Source organism: Ambystoma mexicanum, chromosome 9 (genome assembly GCF_040938575.1).
Source record: "Ambystoma mexicanum isolate Mex_15411 chromosome 9, UKY_AmexF1_1, whole genome shotgun sequence".
Lineage (NCBI taxonomy): Eukaryota > Metazoa > Chordata > Amphibia > Caudata > Ambystomatidae > Ambystoma > Ambystoma mexicanum.
Window position 1 is genome coordinate 655071481 of NC_090931.1, and position 21370 is coordinate 655092850.

The window sequence follows — 21370 nt, forward strand, 5'->3', positions numbered from 1 at the left end:
AACTTTGGGCTCCAGAAGGACTGCATTCAGGAATGTACATGTGTGATCATTGGTTTGCCTCGTTGCCACTGCAAAACAGTTGCTGGGGGCTGTCAGGAGGCTGTCTCTAGCACAGTCGCAGGGGTGCACTATAGGTTTTGTCATGGAGCATTTATGAAGGAGGGTTCTGATGAGCAGAGCTCACCTTCAGAGTCAGAATTACGGGCATCATTTTATTAAATAAAAATCAAAAATTCTCAGGCTATTAACGTTCTTTCACAGCATTCTATTTGTACATTCAGACATATATGTAATTTATAATGCGCCTGTACACCAGTGTTTCTAGGCGCGACAAGACAAAGAAGGGGAAGACAAAGTGGTACAAAACAAACAATCTTACTAGGCCTTGTCATTCAGGTTGTGCAAGGGGAAGTGATGGAAGTGCCAGGGGGAGGGAAAGGAAGAGTGTGAAGGGGGGGGGGTGTGTGTGTGTGCGTTTCTCTCTTCCGGTGGTCCTGCTCAAGTTTGAGGGAGGCTGTTCCAGAGCGAGGCACCAACAGAGGAGAGAGATCTACCCCCACTCTCTGCCAGATAAAGCGTCTGACCTCAGAGTTGAAGGTGGCTGAGCAGAGGGCTTGAGAAGAAAAGCGCTTACGAAGAGAGAGAGTTGAATATTGTGTGGTCCCTGGCACAAGAAAGACTTGTGGACAATGCAGAGGGTCTTGAACATACTCCTTGGAGGCGACTTCAATACTGTGCTAGATGTCCTACTTTATAGGTCCACAATTACGAACAAGGCCCTTTCCAAATCAACATCAAAGATCCATGAAATCATGGGATCTTTGTCTCTTGGAGCTATCTGGGGATTGAAATGAGGCCGCATGAAACCATACACATTGCATCTTCCTCTCCCCTCATCCCCCGTTAGTCTCACACCAGGCTTGGCTACTGGTAGACTGTCATACTGGAAGCAATGTAATAAACACCCGCTACACTGATCAAGCCCTAGTAACTCTTAGGCTGAGAATCCCCCCCGCCCCCAATTTCTGTACACAGCCTTGCCCATGGCATTTCCAGCCTAATGCACTTTATCAGGTTTCCCGAGATTCAGTAGAAGAGATCATCGTACAATTCTTCATTGCAATTCCAATTCAGTTGATAACCTTCAGATAGCTTGGGAAACTTTCAAGGTATACATACGTGGAACCTCCATATGTAGAAATTTTTGAATCCTTAAACCCATCCGTAAGGAATTGTCTACTCTTCAATTTGCCCTTAAACAAAAATATGAAGCAACCTGCGACCAATATGCTCTCGGCTTGGCGCATGCTAAATAAAGGGAAGGAGTTTCAGCAATTGGCTGCTTTGGAGATTAGGCATGTTGGGTCTATCATGGTACAGGAATATGGGGAAGCCGAGAAACGAGATTTTTGTCATGCCTGCTCAGATATGAGAAGACGACGAATACAACTCTAATTGTGAACATATTAAAAATGAGGCCGGAATGGATTCAGACCTTGCTGCTAGGATATGAACCAATGGATTTCTATCCAGCACTGTTTCACTAACGCACAGCACTAGCCTGGGCTAGACCCTGTCACTCATATTTGCAATGGCAATTGAGCCCATGGCTAGTAGATTACGCAAAGCACATGGGGACCAGGGTTTACGCATTTACTATCATAGTGCACTGATCTTGTATGTTGGCCACTCCAAATGCAATGTGCCGCCCCTGATAGGCGAAGTTCATAATTGTGGGTGCCTCTTATGCTTTTGAGTTAATACCTCAAAATCCGAGATATTCCCTCCTGCGCCATCAACGGTTGCTGCTGTAGCTAGGGCTTTCCTTCAATATTTGGGAGTGATGCTAGTAAACGACACACACGAGTTGATTCACTTCAACTATGGAACACTCTGAGACTACCTAGAACAATGAGTGGACAAATGGGTTCACTTGCCACTTTCCATTATGGGCAAGATCTTCTTAATTAGAATGATTATGCCACCCAAATTACTCATTGATTTGCCTTCCAACAGTGTTTTCTTTTCTTCAGATTTTGTAAGATGGTTCACATGCCTGTAATGGGCACTTCTGTCCCTTTTGTATAACATTGGAAACGCTTATGCAACCAGTAGGTAAAAGGGGGCGGGGTATTGGAGTGCCAGACTTTGAACTATACTACCTTTCTGCCCAGGCACACAGTGCAGATTATTGGTCCTTCACCCCGACCGCACTACCACACTGGCTTTGACAAACCCCAGAGACTGCCACGGAACACTAGAATATCCCCACACAGCAAACCCACTGCTGAAATGGGCACACTCGACCCTGCTGTTTCTACCTGCACACACACATTTGGGACTTGGCATCCTCTACTAGTACCAGCTGTTGCTATATAATAATCAAGGGCTTGTCACTGACTTTTGAACTCTCCACAGTACAGGGTTTGGCCACTCTATGCCTCATTGAGTTTGAGGACTCTTCCCTAACGGAACCGTCTAGACCATGTCTGAATTCATATCGAAGGGCAGTAGGTCCTCTATACATTTACACTGGTCAAAGATTTGGCAAAAATAACTCAGACGTTTGTCTGAGATATTGGGAAAGTTGGAGAAAGCTTTTTACATGTTGCCTGGGAATGCCCCCTCAAATGCACATTTTTGGGATGAGGTCTGATCTGTCGCACAGAAAATGGTAAATTGATAAATAGCTTAAAGTTTGGGGATGGCCAGGTTAATAGTTTAGACAAACAGTAGAAGGAATACCTCCCACTATCTTTTTTCTTTTTCTTTTCGATTTTTAACATTTTCTTTTTATCACAAAACTACAGATGGCCCGTTTTGGTGTGGTATATAGAAAGGGGAGGTTCCCCCTCCCTCTCCCGCTTTTTCTGTGGTTGATAGAAAGTGGTACAATCGCCCAAAGAAATTCAGCAAAGGCAAGTTCGGCAGAAAAAGGGCAAGGAAACCTCATGGATCCAAGATTATTTGGACTGTTTACATACATCTTTATGGATTCAATCCATGGTCGCTACAGATATGGGTAGTCCGCCTAAAATGCCCCTCATGATAATGTTCACATGCTAACTCCACTATACAAATTCTTATATTGTGTGTTACGATATTACACAATGTTAAATGCTCAGGTGCCATTTATGTTACTGTGATGTGATAAACAGATTTTAAATTCAAGCCATCTACATGTTCTACATCTCATGTTCCCTTGCAGGACAGATTGCTCTACATGTTCTACATCTCATGGTCCCTTGCAGAACAGATTGCTCACTGTGCTGGGTGTTTGCTAAGAGCTTTGATCAGACTGTGTGATGAAATGACTAATGGTTTGCAGAAGTACAGGGTCGGTGTGGTCTAAAATGCTTAATCGGCCCCACACTACCATTAAACCAGCAGTGATCCCAATCATAAAGGTGAAATACACACAGCCCAAACGTATACCCTATTCACCTCTTGTGGTAACGTGGGCCGAAGGCAGGCTATACTCTTCAGGAGAGGTGTGGTTTGGTATAGTTGCAACACAAAACCGAATTCAAACAGCAGTACCAAACTAAAAGAATATCCAATCCAGGGATTTGTAATCTAATAAAAATCAAATCCATGCACACAAATAATTAAAAACACCAATGAAACACATCGAATGGGAAACTTTGAGAATAAAGGGGCACCAAGGGTGAAGACAGGGATGCAGGCAAAGGAAAAGGTCAATGTACGAGGACATGTCTTTTTTAAAATGCAAAGAAGGGGCTGAAGTCACCAAGTCATCCAAGGTGGACCCGAAAGACCGGGCCTCCTCACATATTTTTGGTTTGTTGTCTTTGGCACTCAACAGTGTCGAGCCAGGGTTCTAGGCTATTTTTGAGGCAGTGATTCAGCATTGGATTGATGAACCTGTCCACTGGCTCCAACAAAGTGTGGTCCAAGCAGCAACAGGACGTGGAACGAAGAAGCTTGGTACAGAGAGGCAATGTATGGGTCGGTGTAGCTCATAAGCACATGGGTTGCTGGGAGGCACAGACCAGGATCTCCAGGGCCAAGGTGAATCCTTTATTCTGCCCTTCCAATCCTGGAAGGTTTGTAGAGGACATTTGGAGGTGCTCCTTCACCTGCAGTGGCAAGGTTCTGAGTAACCCTGTCTCCGTTGCAGTATGTCTTGTCCATATAGCAGGTTCACCCAAATGTGCCCTCGGGATAGCTAGGGAGCAGAGCTTGCCTCTGCCTTGAAGCCTTCTGTCTTCACCTTAATGGCAGAGGTCGTTGGCATAGCCTATACAACCAACAGAGTTCCAGTGAATCCTTTTTCTTCTGAGAGTCCTAAGAGGAATAGGGGTTTCCACTCCTTATAAAGGCCAAATGTCACTGGGGATTTGTCCAAAGCAAGCCTGTTGTCAAGGGTCCAAACTAGGAAGCTGTAACAAGTGTCCTTTGCCTTCTGTCCCCATTGTTTGCAGGACATTGGGAGGACAAGAAGTTGTAGAAAGACCTGGCAGAAACCAAGATGGTGGAACCTCTCTCCCAGCCTAGATCTCCTCTGGCTACTGTAGCTCCACCCCCTTCCCAGTCTGCTGTCTTCAAAGGAACTCCAGTGGTCAGCACCCTGTTGAGTGTGGCTTTAGGCCACTGCTACCTTTGAAACACCGATTCTGCTGTTCCTTTGTGTGTCAACATCTTTAGAGAAAGCACATGTGACCTTTAAAACTGCCATGCTGTCATTGCAGGGCTGGTGCGGTAGATGTCAGACTGTTAAAGCAAAGGCACATGACTACACTATGCTTTTCACATGGAGCTTTATGAAAGAGTGGCCTGCTTAGCAGAACCCTGTTTCAGAAACAATTACCTGCATCGTTTTCTTTACTAAAAATCAAAAATCACAGGCTATACTTCCCTTATAGATGGCCATTTTGTCAGTCTTCTTCAGAGCATAGTGTTTCAGAGAACATTAACATGTTACTTAAATAGAGATCTACAGATAGACACACACACACACTACTCGAGGCAGAAGAACAGACACCCAGACAAAATTAGTCCATTCCATTGCGCATCTCTAATTGTGCTAGGTAACACTTCTTAGTCAAGTGTCGATTTAAGTGCCTTTCTGGTGTGGACCTTGTGTGGAGGTGTCCTGGTTCACTAAGCCTTGCTCTGCTAGATTTTAGATGAGTGGGAACACAGAAAGCAAGTTCCCCTTGGCGCCTAGAATAGCCGTTCATGTGAATTTGCTTACATCAGGTACGCATGATTTGAGCTCCAACTGCGTTTAGAGTCAGGGTAAAGTAAATAAAATAAGAGACATTCCCTGACTAGATGGCCTCACTAGGTATGATTATTATTGTTCATATGAGAGCATATAACTGGTCTTTAATCTTTTCCTGAACATAAGATGACTGTGATTGTGTGGATTCCCTTTGGCAGGAAGTTCAAAGGTTTTACAGTGATATTTGCGAAAGCTGATTATGTTTTTTATGGCAAATCACATGGTTTCTATAAATACATTGTTGCAGGAAAGTAATGTTCTTCAATGTTGGTAAAGGATAATTTTGCCTGGATCAATTTAGCTTCACAGCCCTAAACAGCTCTATGGGCAATGCAGAGTGCTTTTAAAATTGATTTTCTTTCCTGGAGCCAGTGGGAAGTGATCCTATCTGGTGCTGTGTTCCTTCTTGCCCAGTCTGAGTAGTAGTCTTTTCATTGTGGTCTGGGTGCATTGATGTCGTTAGTAATGTAGTCTAGCATGCTCAGGTATATATTGGCATAGTCCATTCTTACTAGAACTAGCAATATAAGGGTTTTGGTCCTACACGGGAGAGTAAGAAGGGCTTTCTCCTGCTGATTGAGTATAGGTGCTAGAAAAACAATTTCGCCTTTCATTTGTTTCCAGTCCCTTTTTCATAGAAATTACTAAGTTCATGATCACTTTGGAGTTCTCAGGTCAGTTTCCCATTCCTGTAGGCCAGGGAAATGAGGCCTGTAGTACAACATTGGGAGAAGGTATCCTCCTTTTCGTCTTGTGCAGGTTTCATTTGATTGTTAGTCATCCTTGTTGGTCAATGTTTTGAATGATGTCTGTATAATTGTAGCAGAAGGTGTGCCTTTTGAGGAGTCTCACGAGCGGGACCGTGCATATATTGAAAAGCTGAGGCGAATGGCTCGATCTTTGCAATATTCTAAAGGTTCTGCTGCATGAGTTTGATCTGTATTGGGGGTGAGGAGGTGGTTTCTGTTCTGCCTGTGATGAAGGACATCATCCATTGAAGCATGGTGTTACATAGTCCTACTTCTAACAGACTATTACTGTTTTTAACGGTGTCAAAAGCTGCAAGTAAGAGGGCTGAGGTGTGGTGTTGGTGTCTGTGTTAATCTTACGGTCATCCCAAATGGGGAGAAGTGTGGATTCCGTCCCGCTCGTTGGTCTGAATCCTGTGTGTGTGTTTATGTTGTCCAAGATAATGGACTTGGTGTGTTCCAGGATATGACTGTAAACCTAGCTTGCCAGTGTTTTCTCTAAGTATGTTCTATCAGAAATTGGTTATTTTGTGGGATAGATCTGGTTTTCAGTGGTGCGCAGGCCATCTTGGAAAGTCTTATTACTAATCTTGCTTCCATTGCATAGTTCATGGTAACAAGCGGGTGGGTTTTCCTTGCTAATAGTTCATGGTAACAAGCGGGTGGGTTTTCCTTGCTAAGGGTGCCTATATAGGTGCTGGGGGGTGATGGAAAGCCATCGGAGGGTGGACTAGCCCAAGATTTAGTGATTTCTTTTTTTTTTTCTGTTTACTTTTTTAACACTTTAGTAAAAAATGAAGGTATTAGGACTCTGGAAGTGAGATCCGCTTATCAGATTCCACTTATATTGTGCTACATGCTGATAATTGTAGTGCACATGCGAGACTGCCTAGCCTGCTTACTGACGCCCCTAAGCAGCTGTCTTGTAGTTTCGCAACATGGCAGCTTCAGAGTGAAATTTGCATTCTTGCCAACAACTTGATAGAACCCAAGGTTCTAGCAATCAGGAACTGCATTTAACCATGGGTAGTCCTGATCAAAAATTCTATAACTGTGTGCTCATAGAGCATGGTGGCAGTTTTAAATATAAATATAAGCCATGTCTAGTTTTGCCATGTTGGCCTCTGGGAATCTACAGTTATACTGGCCAAAACGTTTTGTTCGTTTGGTTGCTAGTGACGCATCTAATTGAGAGGGTCTTATGTGTATCTGCGTCACACAAAACAACTATTTGGTTTCAGCCCAATAACCACCCCCCCTCCCTTTTGATCTCTTTAGGAAGGCTTGCAACCTTCTTCAGATGACAGGAAATCTCCCCGGGGGTTACCTGGAAACCACTGCTTCAAAGGCAAGTCCTGCCAGAGCAATGGAGAGCTCGCACCACAGTGGTAATTACCAAAAACTTTGATGTAGGGCTGACTGGGAGAGGTTGGAGTTAGAGTAGAACACCACTCCTCGGCAGGGTCACATCTTGGAATCTCACAGGGCTCTCACACTTCCTGTGCCCACTTCCTGCAGTCAAAGCGCTTTAGGACTGATGTAACCAGGCAAAAGACTCTGAACACAGCACCCATTATTGGACCCCTTACAGAAGGCTTGCAAGGGACCAATTTGCTGGTGCAGATTGCCTTTTTAAGGGGGTGATGCAAACATATCTTTCATTTTTGGGCTTCATTTTTGTTCTACAGAAGGATTTCACCTGGAACTTATTTGGGTACAGACTGCCCCCAAGTCCTCTTCCATAGAGGTGAAGATAAAGTCTTCCATGAAAAGAGCAATCCCTTTCCCTCAACTGTACTCTGGAACACGTGAGGTGATCTGCTTATTGGACAGGTACTACTGCAAAGTGAGGCCACTGGTGCCCAGGAACCTGCTCGCTGCAGGTGGCTGCACCTGCATGTGCTGTCTAATAATGTCTTGATTGCTTTGCGGAAGGCATAGTCTCAAAGCAGTCAAAACTCTACTCTTCACATAATCTCACCATTTCTACACCACCAGATGCAACACTGTCTGACGAATGTATCACACTTGTATGTAACTTACCTGCCTTGACTCTAATTGCACAAATGCTTCACTCATGTATCTAACCTGCATCTGATTCCAAAAGCGTCTCTGACGCCCGTTGTAACATGTAACAGCGCCTCGATGCCCCTGGGCTGTTTGCACGCTATATAAATAAAGAAATAATCAGGCTGGCTGGGAAATGCAAAACAAGCATCCACCTTGCCCCTGGAGTTCCTGGACGTTTCCCCCAGCAACCAGAAGTCCTGAACCAGCTCTGGCCACTGTTTCAGGCCGTTTAAGTCCCCTAAACTGCCTTTGATGCACACTGCTTTTCGGTCAGTCTTTGATCCATCTAGGACGCCTGCTCAACCCCTGAAAGCCATTTTCTTGCCCATCTCAACAGTGACTCGACCTACTGAAAGTAATGGTCTCATCCAGTGTCGACAACCGGCTTTAAGCAATCCACGCGACCTGTCTCGACTGTGGAAAAACACCTAGAAGACTGTATCAACACTGACATACTAGAACGAACCAAAAAGGTATTTGAACTGGGTCTGTCTCTCTGGCCTGTCTTAAAGAGCCCTAGTGACGTTTTGACACCACTCAATATCTTTAACGGACCTTCTTCATTGAACTTGACTTTGCTGCTGAATATATTGCCTGTGCACCACCATCTTCAGACCCAGAGTGCCTGCTTTTGTTACAAACTTTGCGTATTCTGTGTCTTCACTTACAAGGTTTGGTTATAGTGTTTTTGATTAGTGTTTGTATTTTTCGTTTAGTCTATTTTTCTAGAACCTTTGTTGGACATGCTTTTATTTTGGTACCCCAGTACTATTGCTGTTTTGGATGCTTCTATGCGAGCTCAAATTCCTCCTGAAGTGCACATTACCACAAGAGGTGAAAGAGGTATACCTGTCGGGCTGTGCCCTTTCATTTTTGATTGGCATCACTGCTAGTTCATTAGCAGTGTGTCTGTGTAGGAGTTGCATCCAGTACTCATCCCTGACCTCCTGCAGAGCAAGTGTCATGTTGTCTCCCCACGCAGAGACAATCTAAGAAGTCTGCTTTGTTGTTGTTCTTTACCAGTTTACAGAACTCCACTTTGGAACTGGACCTTCATTGGTTGAGTGATGCAGTTGTTGGTTAGGGTTCATTGTGAAGGATACAATTGTTCATATCGAGTAGTGGTGCATATATATTTTATTTTGACCTTGTTTTAGAAATAGTTGTCCCCAAATAGTTTCTGAAAGGGTTTAGGTGTTGTGTTGCTGGAGAAAGGGGTTGTTATCTCCATGAAGAATTTGATTTATTTTTCTGTGGGTAGGTGGTGGTTCTGGTATGTTCTGCATAATGTCTTTGCCTCTAAGATTCTTTGTAGCGTTGTATCGGTCATTGGTGTTCTTTTTGGCTTGCAGGTTGTAGTGTTTCCTCTGTGCTCGTTTTAGTTTTTTCAGTTTTTTTATTCACCTTTCATAGTAAACCGCCTTGCTGCATTTTTCTTCTATGATCTTGTGAATTGTTTCAATTGGTGTTAAAATGTCATTATGTGGTTGCAGGTAGTCGGGAGATCTGGACATAAGAAAGCAACATTAGGCTTGTCTGCTGGTTTTGGAAAATGCATGCGTTCAGAAATATTTAATAGTGAAACTATTTGAAACTGTCAAGTAATTTCCCACCTACACATTATTACAACGGGAACATGTTTCATTGTAGCAATGCACAATACTAGAGCGATGACTCATTTTAATGAAAACAATCATCTGTTGTACATACTCTGCCACCTCCACCCTTGAGGAATAATCTCACAGCTTTGATGGGAACCTCATCGGTGCATGTCATCACACTGCCACTGGGAGATTCCTAATCCTCCTTGCCAGACCAGCCCTATCCCGCCCCAGTGATTACCAGCACGCAGCATTGGTCATGTGCTTTTTTACATTGCGTGCGTCAGTGGGAAGGGCAAACTTTGACGGAGTCCACAAACTGAGCAGTTTTAAGAGGGAGTGAGTTTGTCCAATGTTTTGAGTAGCATAATGGGAATGGGAGACAAATGATGCTTTGAGTAGTAGAACGATACTCCATGCATGGAGTAGTAGGATGAGAATGAGAGTAGCGTTGGTGGAGAGGGAGGGTTTGCCCCAGTTGAAATCAGAGCTAGAGATTGTGCAGTCATTTGGTGCCCAGGAATGACTGGCTCCTTAAATTCATCTGTAGAACAATGTTGCTGTAGGGAAAATACAGTTTTATTTGAACTGTGTGCGTTTGCACCGACATTACAGGCAAAACTCAAAGGGCTAACTACAAAGAAAATGCTGAATGTCGGGAGAAGTGCCATATCCATTCTTACGATGTAACTGTAAAGAATCTAATTGGTAGCGCATGCACAGGTTCCTATTGGCTTTGAGGAATGCATAAAGAGTTGTAGTGTCGGGGAGGCCGGGATGTTAGTTCCTTTTGGGCACTGATTAAACCGCCTCTGGCACAGGACTCTCTTCAGGTGCAACCGATTTCTGAAATTGTTTGGGCGCAATACTTTGTGATTACGTTCGCAAGTATGCGAAGTGAGTTGTTTTTTAGTAACGTTGATTTTTGGTGGATAAATGCAATTCCTTTAGACTTGGGACCTCATCACGAGTTTGGCGGTAAGCCATAAATGCAGGGGTTAAGGCTATTACCGGCACATTTAAGGGTCTGCCAAATCTCAGGTTTGGCAGGATTTACCCCCAGCTTAGAGCTGGCAGTAAATATGCTGCGAGTTTGCTGATTTTCGGTGCTATTACCGCACGCTAATACCGCCAACGGTAGTAGCACTGAAAATTCCCCATTGGGCCCAATGGGGAATTACTGTTCTGCCAAACCCGTGATCCGGCGCTAATAGCGCTGGGGGGAGGTGGTGGCGGTAATGCTATTTATTTAGATTTGTAGAGCTAATTGCCCCAGCGGTATTACCACTGGGATACCGCCCAATTCGTGATGAGACACTTAGAATTAATATGATGCCATTGTGAAGTGTAAAGTCTCCAAAAGCTCCTGGACCTGATGGGTTGTCCAATGCTACGTTAAAATCTAACCCTCTTTTAGTGTCCAGAGCATTGTTGGGATTGTTGAATAACATTTTGACTTGACAGGAAATTCCACCCTCTTGGAAAAGTGCAAATATTATTTTAATTCAGAAGCATGGGGATCGTATTCAGCCATTAAACTATCTCCCAATTTCACGATTAGATCTATCAAACAAATGTTTTGCGTCCCTACTGTTGGGAGTTGCAGAATTGGGCAAATAGTATTGGCTGTCTAGACGTTTTCCAAGCAGGTTTTAAAAAAGGAGTTGGGACAACCTTGAACTGCTTAGTGCTGCATTTGTTGGCAAAACAGGTTAAGCTGATTAAATTGCGTATTTTCCTAGCCTTCCCAGATCTAACACAGGCTTTTGACTGTGTAATTGGATCTAAGTTGTGGAAGAAAATATTAGTGCTGGTTGTCCTGTTTAGTGAGTATATTGGTGGTATTACATGATCATACAAAAGTCAAGGTGAGATTGTTTGTTTTCAAGAGGGATTGATACTCACCTTGGCCCACGTCAGGGCTGTTAGCCCTTTATTTATTATGTATATCCGTCTCATAGGCCAGGTTTTTTTTAAAGTAAGAGCTAATCCTCCCAAATTGGTGAAGGATAACTGCGTTATTTCATTTATGCAGATTGTATTGACGCATGTAATCAAACACCAATAGGTCTGCAAAGATCACTGACTGATTCAAATGTTTATTTGACTGGGTTGGGTTTGAGCTTAAACTCGGACAAACCGAAAATGTCGATTTCTGAGCCGTCGGGACAATCTTCTTATGGGAAGGGTTTTAATTGGTCCATGAATAACAAAACACTCGAGGTTGTGGATAGTTTTTTGTCATTTGAGTATTACTATCTTCTGCTCCATGGTGAAACAGGTGATCTGCAATGCTGCTAGGACCGACTTGTTGGCGGCTGCATTCCACCTTTGCCAACTTGATCAAAAACTCGGACGATTCTCACTTAGTCCAGCTCCTCAGTTGTATCCCCAAAAATGTATCCCTAAATTAATGTATGGGGCTGAGTTTTTAGAGACTAATTTTAACTGGTCTTAACTTGAAGCTCTTGTTTGGAAGAAAATACTTGCCCTATCACAATGTATCCCTAGAGGGGCAATACAGCATGAATTGGACCTGGTGTCGCTACAGGTGCGTTCCAGATGGAGGCTGGTGCAATTGTATGGGAACCTTTTGTCCCCTCCCTCTGAGTCTTTTTGCAAGGCTTCAGGAGGAATTATTAGGTAAAACCGCAAAGGAGCTTTCTCTATGGCAAACAGGCTGCAACACACTGTTAATAGGTATCTGCTCACCAGAGGAGGAGCTGTGCTTGCGTCCTGGAACATCAAAAAAAGAAATATTTTTAGGCAGATTGGATCTCGAATAGGTTATTAAATCGGGAATACCGTGTGTTTGAGTATTTTATATGGGATATTAAAGCTTTTAACATTGTTGCACCTTATTTGATCCAACATCTGTCACATGATTTTAGGAATTCAATTTTAAGATTTAAACTGAATTTATATCTGACTAACGATGTTTTAGGAATGCGTGTGGGCATCTCTAAGGATGGGAGAACTTGCTGCCACTGTAATAACTTTGTTGAAACTTCGAGGCACTTATTAATTGAATGTTTATCATTGTAGGAAATTCGCAATCAACTGTTTGGGAAATTTGTTTGGATATGGATTTTTTAATGGCAGAGGCTTTCTGGAAACCTATCTTAAATTTGAATGAAATTGCTATTAGTGTTTTAAACGGTTGTAAATGTTGATGGTGCTTGGTATGTCTCTATTCTTATCTATACTTGCCTGTATTGCACTTATTATAGATTATTTATGGGGATTATCTAGGGTTGTTTGTTCATATTGAAATGTTGAATGTATGTTTATTTTAGGATGGTGTATATGTGAAAAGGTTTTAAAAAAAACGCATTAAATTAAATAAAACATGCTGAAAGACTAAGGAAGAGCTCGTGCTTTGGGGTGGTGGAAGTACGATGGAAATGAGGCGCTGTGATAAGCAGAATGAGGCGAACAGATGATTCTCGGGAGAGTGAGATCAGGTGTTGCTTTTAAGGAAAAGGATAAGTGTTTTTGTAGGAGTGCGATATTCATTGAATTGGATGAAGAGAAATGTTGAAATCGTTCCAGCTAAAGAAGTCCCAATTCTGTTTTTACACTTTCAGTACCAAGTTGGTCAGCTCTATTCTGTGGCGGAAGCCAGTAAAAATGAAACTGGTGGTGGTGAAGGTGTTGAGGTGCTTATGAACGAGCCGTATGAGAAAGATGGAGAGAAAGGCCAATACACACACAAGATTTACCACCTGCAGAGGTAAGCAGCTGGGAGGGCAACACAGGGCAGATGCTCCATTTCTCACCTGCATGCTGGAAATCTATATACTATTAAGATCTGTGGCTCGATTCACCCACAATCAAGAATCACTTGTATTTGCTTTAAGTCGCAAACTATTTGAATAGTACGTGGGTCACGTTTTTAGTAACATGTTTGGCAAATAGTGCTTTTTAATGTACATTGGGTACATACAATTGGACAAAGCGCCCCCCCCCCCCGTGCAGCAACTTGTAAACTCATCCACATCGTTTGCACAGAAATGCACCATTCTTTTTAGAATGGCTGGACCCTTTGAGATTTGCCATATAGGCTTGTCCCCTGTACCCATGGCTTCTTATTACATCATCCCTGTAACTCTGGCACATCACTCCATTCTCCTCTCTACCTCTTCCTCCCAATTCTATGGTGCCCTATATCCGTGGCTCGGCATTTAGTGCTTCCCAGTATCTATCCGGCTGTATTCCACTCCCCTGTATCTGTGGTTCCATGTTACAACTTTTCCTCTATCTGTGGCCATTTATTTAATGCTTCTGTATCTCTACCGATGCCATGCTCCCTTTTGTGTCTGTGTATTGCAGTCATGTTTTCTTTCTAGAGCGTATTTGCCAAGGCGCTTTACAAACAATAATTAATTAGTACACAATTCAGCTATGATGACCTATAACCGGATACAAAAGCAGGTAAAATGATGAAGAAAAACCATAAGAAAGAAATGCAATGATAGTCCAGAAAAACAGTCCAGTTGTAAGTCCGGAAAAAAGAAGAGTAGATGCAAGAAAAAATTCCAGCCACCCCCAACCAAAAACTAATATTGGGGACTGCAAAAATTTGAAGTCCGGTACAGGGGTCCAGATGAAAGTGGGATAACGCCTGAAAACCATAAAATAGTCACACATTCAAAAGCCCAACCAGGCAGGTAGAATTAAGGACGCTGGGCTCGGGCTCCTCTTTCGCTGCCCCTCCAGGGGCAACTCCAGTGCCAGCAACCAGCTGCAGGGCCAGCAACCAGGCTCCTGTCTTGCAGCAACCGACACCAGAATGGAGACGCCAATCCTCCTCCTCCCCCATCTCCATCCATCCATCCCTTCCTGCTCTGTAAGGCGAGACTCCACGAGCACCTAGCAAGGGACCGCCACAAAACCACCAGATGCTGCACAAAACACTGCAGATGCCACAACTGTGCATCCCTCCATCTCTGGCTCTGTATGCCATGCTCGCTCGCACCTGTGATTTTGTATGCCATGCTCCACATTCATTATCTGTGGCTTGGCATGACCTTCTCACTTGTCAATGGCTCTGCATGCCATGCTCCCTTGTATCAGTGACACTGTTTTCCATGCTCTCCTTATCTGTAGTGCCGAGTCATGCCATCTGTGGTTTAAATTCCAATATCTGCTATATCTCTGGTCTGGTAGGCCATGCTCCCTTGCATGTTTTGAAAGGCAGGACCATTACTGCATTTGAAAAAAAGAATTATCCGAGCATCAAAAGGGGCTCACAATTGCAAGTTGCATTTAGTGACGATTTCCAAGAAATTGATTGATCAGACCATGGGAGTACATATTTTGCGACATTTTGTTGAGAATTGGGCCTTTTTAAAGAACCATGAGGTCAGAAAATTTGGTTGAAACTATAATTTGCCAAGTGCACAAAGTCGTGACGGGAGGATAGCTCTGTGGCAATGCGCGGGTCTTGGAAGCAAGACCACTCTGAGCAAACACAGGTTCGAATCCTGCGCTCGAAACAAAAACAAGCGCGTTATAAATAACCTGCACTTCCACAATTCAATTAAACTATTGCATATATACCTATGGGGGGATTATGTGCGCTGCAAATACATGCGAAATAAATAAAATTAAACACGCAAACGTTGGCCAGCCCAAAATACCCTGCCAGGTCAGCTCTTCATGCATTGCTCTAATGGCCTGTAGGCTGTACTTGTCATGCCTTCCTTCCCTTCACTTGTGTGTTTAGACCCTGTAATTCATGCTTCCTGCATCTGTTGCTCCATATGCTATGTTAGCCAGTAGCTGTGGACAATGTATCTTTTGTTCAGATTGGCATGCTGACATTTATATATCTGTATACGGTAATGCTATGTAGCTGTAAATTACATTGCTGTGAAGTTCTGTATCTCATTTTAGATGTTATGTTAAGTTTGTTAACGTTTGTTTTGTCCACATCTCAGCAAAGTACCATCATTTGTGAGGATGTTGGCGCCAGAGGGAGCTCTAACTATGCACGAGAAGGCTTGGAATGCTTACCCATACTGCAGGACCAGTGAGTATTGGTGCTTTGTTTGTAGGTAGAGTGTGACATTTGAGCATTGTTGCTTTGTTTATGATGGGGTTGGCCAAAATCAACAGTACAGGCTGGGGCGCAGTGATTGTTTTGGTGAAATCGTAGTTTGTATTTTTCACAATCTATACTGCAAGCCCTTCCAGCAACCTGGTTGGCCAGAAAAAAGAGGGCCATAGGTTGGCAAATGTGTTTTTGTGCCTATTTCTGGGCAGCATTTCTATGTAATCTGAGAATACCCATGGATTTTCTCTACCGTTTTCAGTGCAAGGTGCATGCTTTGATGGGTGTGTGGATTTGTTCTGCTCTTGCCTGTGGCCATGTTGTGTATAGACTCGTTATGAAGGCCAAATATCCTATCATGTTCTGCCCCTGTATGAAAGTTACTTTTTCATGGGTTCTGCATTACAACCCCAAATTGCTCTTATTTTGGTACAATTTACAGTAAGGGCTTGCTTATCTGAGTTTCTTTGTTTTTTATTTTTTCTTCAAAAAAGCATATTTTGCTGCTAGTCACAAGCCATGTGAACCTCTATTGCCACAAGGAACTAAAAACACAAAGTCCCTCACTGAAAACCTGATTTAACAGACCTGTCATTTAATAGCAGGTATGCTGTTTAAGTATCCCTGCATCCTGAGCAGTGACAGTTGGGAGTCTCTTCATTTTTTTTTGCTCTGTGGATCTCTGTACACTGATAAGAGCTTTGTGTGCACCTGGTCTTCTATTTCATGCAAACAAAAATACAGTCAGCTGATTTCTCTAGATTTTTTTTTGTGATGTCTTTTTGTGACTTTTTCAACTTCTGTTTTGGCGTGTCTGATTTAATTTTTTCTCTGCATCTTGCTGGTATCTCTTACTATAAATGTGCCTCATGTGGTGGGAGAAAGTAGAGACCACGCAGTCTGCATTGTTCTTTCAGGGTCTTGACACCTGGGTGTACACCATTTGGCAAAGAAATATTTCCAAAAGGCTAAGGAGGCATTGTTGAAGAGACCAAAACATATGCCAGAAGATCCAGAGACCTCTCAAACTTCATCAAGACCTTTGTCGACATCCTGAAGACACGACAGGAGCTCCTATAACAGCAAACACCTAAATGTCCCAAACGTTTGAGAAATGAACCCTAGGTTGAAACACTCAAGGCACATTGTTAAGAAAATCCTGCAGAGACCTTTAAGGCCCTCTACACCTCTAAGAATCAGCCCCAACAGTCCGCCTCAGCTTGTGACCGAGTCAATACTCAACTTTGTCCAGACTCCAATAGCATCACAAGTCTATCCAGTGGATGACATTGTGAAGTGCAGAGCTTTCAAGAAGAGCAGTTACGAAGCTCATCATAATTATGTATGTCTTCCAATACAAGGCCTCTTTGGTTTCCAAAACCTTACAACCGGAGGGAACCTCCTTCTCACACTGATTCTATTGGCCCTGTGACTTCTGGAATCTGCCATGGAAACTTTTCACCTGGCTGTCAGCCAGTGTAATAATCATTATAAAAAATACAAGGGCGCCTGTTTCTAAGGAAACGCCTGCAGCCAGACTCGGACTGGCTGTGATGATCGTGAGGACGAATCATTCCTCTCCTATCTGTTCCAAGAAAGCCGCACCGGATTATGACCGCGGCAACCCTAGCAACGGTCTCATTGTTTCCCCGCATTCCTCTTCGACCTACTCCAAGATGGCCGCTCCGGGTTATGACCGCGGCAGACCTAGCAACGGTCTAGTTGTTTTCCTGCCTCGAGCCACGCAGGATGCGGAAGTCGATCGTTCTTCGGCATATCAACAAGGAAGTCCTGGAGACCGGCGCGTTGCTACTCTCTTAGGAGAATACGGACGCTCAGTGAGTATAGCCAGCCCAGCCTTTAAATCTCATTGCCTCCCTTTCTCTCTCTATCCGTCTCTTGTTTCTTTCTCAGTCTTACATCTACTTGTTCTTAGAAATCGGAACACGATCAGCGGATCGGAGGTATCGCTTTGGCAACCACTAAGCCACAGCAACAACTAAACCACGTCCCCACAGAACGCGACACATCGCGACATTATCCCGTGTTCCCCTCGAAGGTAGAATTCTTTTCTCATACTCTCAAATCTGTACCATCCGTATTTCTTGATCTTTGAATACTTGATATCCTTGCTTCCCAGAAAATCCTTTTTCACACTAAGGAGTACTTCTTGAACGGGCTCGAATCCCCGGGCGCCGCATCTAATACTCCCCGTCTAGATGTGTGAATGGTAATCTCTGTTCTTACAAACTTCACCTCCGTTCCTTATTGTGTTGTTTTCTCTTGACCCTCATGTATTTACCCTTGTACCTCTCCAGCATCTAACCAACACATAACGCTGCCATCGGATCGAGGCCCTTCAGTTTCCTCCTGTCCGCCTCGCCTGTATCAACGCTCCCCAGCAGCTCTCCATAGGGTTTTCTCCCCCATGAGGGTTTCCCTGGTTTCTCCACGGTCGCCAAGTATTTAACTAGGCTCCGAAGGGTTGCCAGGCGGATTCCTATTTTCTACTGGGATATAACTTTCCACCCTTTCTTCTTGAAACCTGGTACACCACGGGAAATACGAATTGGTCGTTCCTCTAATTCCAGGTAGGAGATTCTACGCTTTCCGTGTTGCAATGCATGAAAACTGATTAACTGCCGGATTCGGCTTGTAGTGAACATTACACTGGCCTATAGGGCAATGCCCGAAACAAAAATGCAAAACGCCAGTGTGGGGCAGTTTTTTTGGGGGTCAAAGTGACCCACTTTTGTGGCCAATGTGGGACAGTTTCATGAGTTACTTCACGATGCGGCTAGTAGGTTTGACCATTGTTGCCGAATAAATATTCTTTAAATTGCACAATTTGCGTTACATTTGATCAAGAAACTACCCCTTGGGTGCTATTTAAGCAGTCTGCCATAAAAGGAATTAATTGCCTTTTGCAACTCTGGGCCACTTTTCCACTGGTGCCCCAGACAATGTTATGCCCCAGTCCGACCCTGCCTGCAGCCTGATTCGTTGGTGGTTTTCCAATGGAGAAAAGATCCTTTCCTCTTCATACACCTTGTTTGCATCTATGGCCCATTTGGACAAGTAGTGCAGGCGAATAGGCCCACTTGGGGCAGCCGGATAGCCAGTTTAGGTCGTTATGATGGAACTCTGCAGCAGTCATTGCAACATTTCACAGCTTTTCTCCATCCATCCATGCAGGCAGGCGATGCGTCCCGCTAACCTTCACCATGGAAGGAAGCCCAATTACTAATCAAAGCAAGGCCCAGTAGTTCTGCGCTATTCCAAACCTTCCACCCATCCCTCTACAGTTTTGCATGAGTCAACTTGATTGGACCGATTCTGCCCAGATGAGGCTTCCGATCTTGATCTACATGAAGCTTAGGACTCTGCCTTATTTAGGATGTGCAACAAGACTGTTGGGACACTTTTTTTGCCTCCTCATTTTGAGACGCAAAGGATTTTTTGCTGGATGTTTTTTTCTTTATTGATGCTTTGCCAATTGAGGTGCTTTTTCCAGCCCAATTGTCAAAGGAATTCCCTTCTTGGAATATGTACTGGTCAGTCTACAAGGCTGCCAGTACAGGATGACCCTGTCCCCCACTTCTACCTTTTTTATTCAACACTGCTAACTCCCTTATTGAGATTAGTGCCGGGGACCCTGCCCTCCATTTCTTTTTCTTGAAACTGGATTCCTCAAACATTTTACACCATTCCTCTATAGGCTAGGGGTAGTGTATCTGTATTTCTATATGTTTTATTTGTGCACTATTAGGCAACCTTATTTTTACTGCGAAGGTGCATTGTGGGCACTAGAGTGGACAAAATGGCTACCTTGTTCTTAAAGCCCTGTCTCTGTGAACCCATTGCCTTTTTCTGGCCGTCCTCCTTTTGAGAGGTAGGAATAGCCATATCAGGCCATGCCTCTTTGTTACTCTCTTCAGAGCCAATGGAGGGCAGCTGATTTGGTTTCTTGCACACCCTAATCCACATCCCCATTTGACTGATATCACAAGATTGAATAGTGCTTGGTTCCTGGTAGGTGGGCTGGGGTCACCCACTGGACCGATTTCCTACAGTGCAGAACGAGGAGCTTGAAGGATGCCAGGGCTGCTTTTATAACAGTCATTGGCCAAGCCAGATCCCATATGGCGAAGCTCTGCCTCAACCAGGGAAAGCCTACCACTGATTACTTCCTCCCCTTGATGTCGGGAGGACAAGTGTTGTTGGTTCCGGCTCTACTTTTGACATGCTCCTGGCTTTCATAGGGCCCGCGGGTCTGCACATACAAAGAAGGAACCTCATCCTTAATCTGGAGACGAGCTGCTGTACCTTTTGCTCCCTATGCTGTGTAACACTGAGGGACATATTCTTCATGGCTCTGCTTCTGTGAGTTGCCAGCAGGCTGAGTCAACTCACAGAAGCTGAAGACTGTCTTCTTCACCTTGACAACAGACCCTTGCAGGGTTACCTGCGGAATGCTCATTTCCTGGTTGCATCCTCTGCCCTTCTCCAGTATCGTGCGATTTGAAGCAGCCGCCTTTGTTCCTTGAGACCCTGAACACATCTACAGGTACCTTTCATGACCGTGGGCCTGAAACTGAGACTAGCGCTGCTGCCAGTCAGACCCAGCCATGATCCTGAAATTCACATCTACACCCGCAACCGCTGGGTTGTTTTCACTGCAACTATTGCAGTGTTGTCTTCCACCTTACCTGCACTCATTGGTGTTCTGGTGAGGGCCTCTGGGGCATGCTTGCATAATCTTTGCATCCCCTAAATCTCTCTAGGGCATAAAGTGCTTACCTGCAGCCATCCCTGGCCTTATATTTGGTGAAACATGTGTGTAAGAATTTGCTGTTGGGTCCCTCTGACTCCATAGGTTGTCTGCCTTCCCTATTTTCAACAAACCTGTAAGTACATACTTATCCTTTCGCATCACAATAATCACACTCGACTATTGACTTTGTCCTCTGCTAGCATATGGGAAAACATTATGTATTGACTTAAACCTCTCCTAAACATGTAAAACTACTTGCCTGTGACTCTGGTTGGTCAGCTACTTGGGGGCTAGGGCTGGACTTTTCAAGTTTGTGTTGGTGATTTTGGTGGTGTGCTTTATAATGTACATGGTATGTACTACATTCTAACCTTCTCTTTTAACCACTGCAACTGTGGAACATCTTGTGATAAAATGTTATATTGTGGTTATCTTGAATTGTGGAGGGTGTGCACTATGGACACCTTACTGTTTGTCTATATTTAGTGTCACATACCTTGTAGTCATAATCCTAGATTCATTATCCTTGTCAAACAAAAAGCTATATACGCTTTTCAATATAGTGTGTGTAAACAAACGTTAGCTTGGTCTCCTTTGTGAATGATCTGTAACATATATCATTAACTACCCCTCCAAAGAATGAAGCCTATCTGCTCCTTCGCTCCTACCAGTGAGAGTTGGGTCTAACATTTGTTTAAACCCTGCAGGCCGACTACATATTGATCTCTATAAAATTCCACATTATTGATGGCAGACCAAACCCCTACTACTTATAGTTGAGCTATCCCCTTTTTATAGTGGAACTAAGCCTGATTTGCCTATTGTGTTTCCCAATCTGGAATAGCAGGCTGAACCATAATTTGAGGGGTTACC

The 21370-nt window shown here is 43.9% G+C and overlaps 1 protein-coding gene across 1 annotated transcript in view; it reads left to right on the forward strand.

Annotated features, from left to right (window-relative positions):
- PITPNA (phosphatidylinositol transfer protein alpha) overlaps positions 1 to 21370 on the forward strand; it is a 324861-nt gene that overhangs the window by 129893 nt on the left and 173598 nt on the right. The window contains exons 3-4 of the mRNA XM_069615411.1: positions 13256 to 13401; positions 15611 to 15702. Of these exons, the coding sequence (XP_069471512.1) occupies positions 13256 to 13401; positions 15611 to 15702 (238 nt within the window). The remainder of the gene's footprint in view (positions 1 to 13255; positions 13402 to 15610; positions 15703 to 21370) is intronic.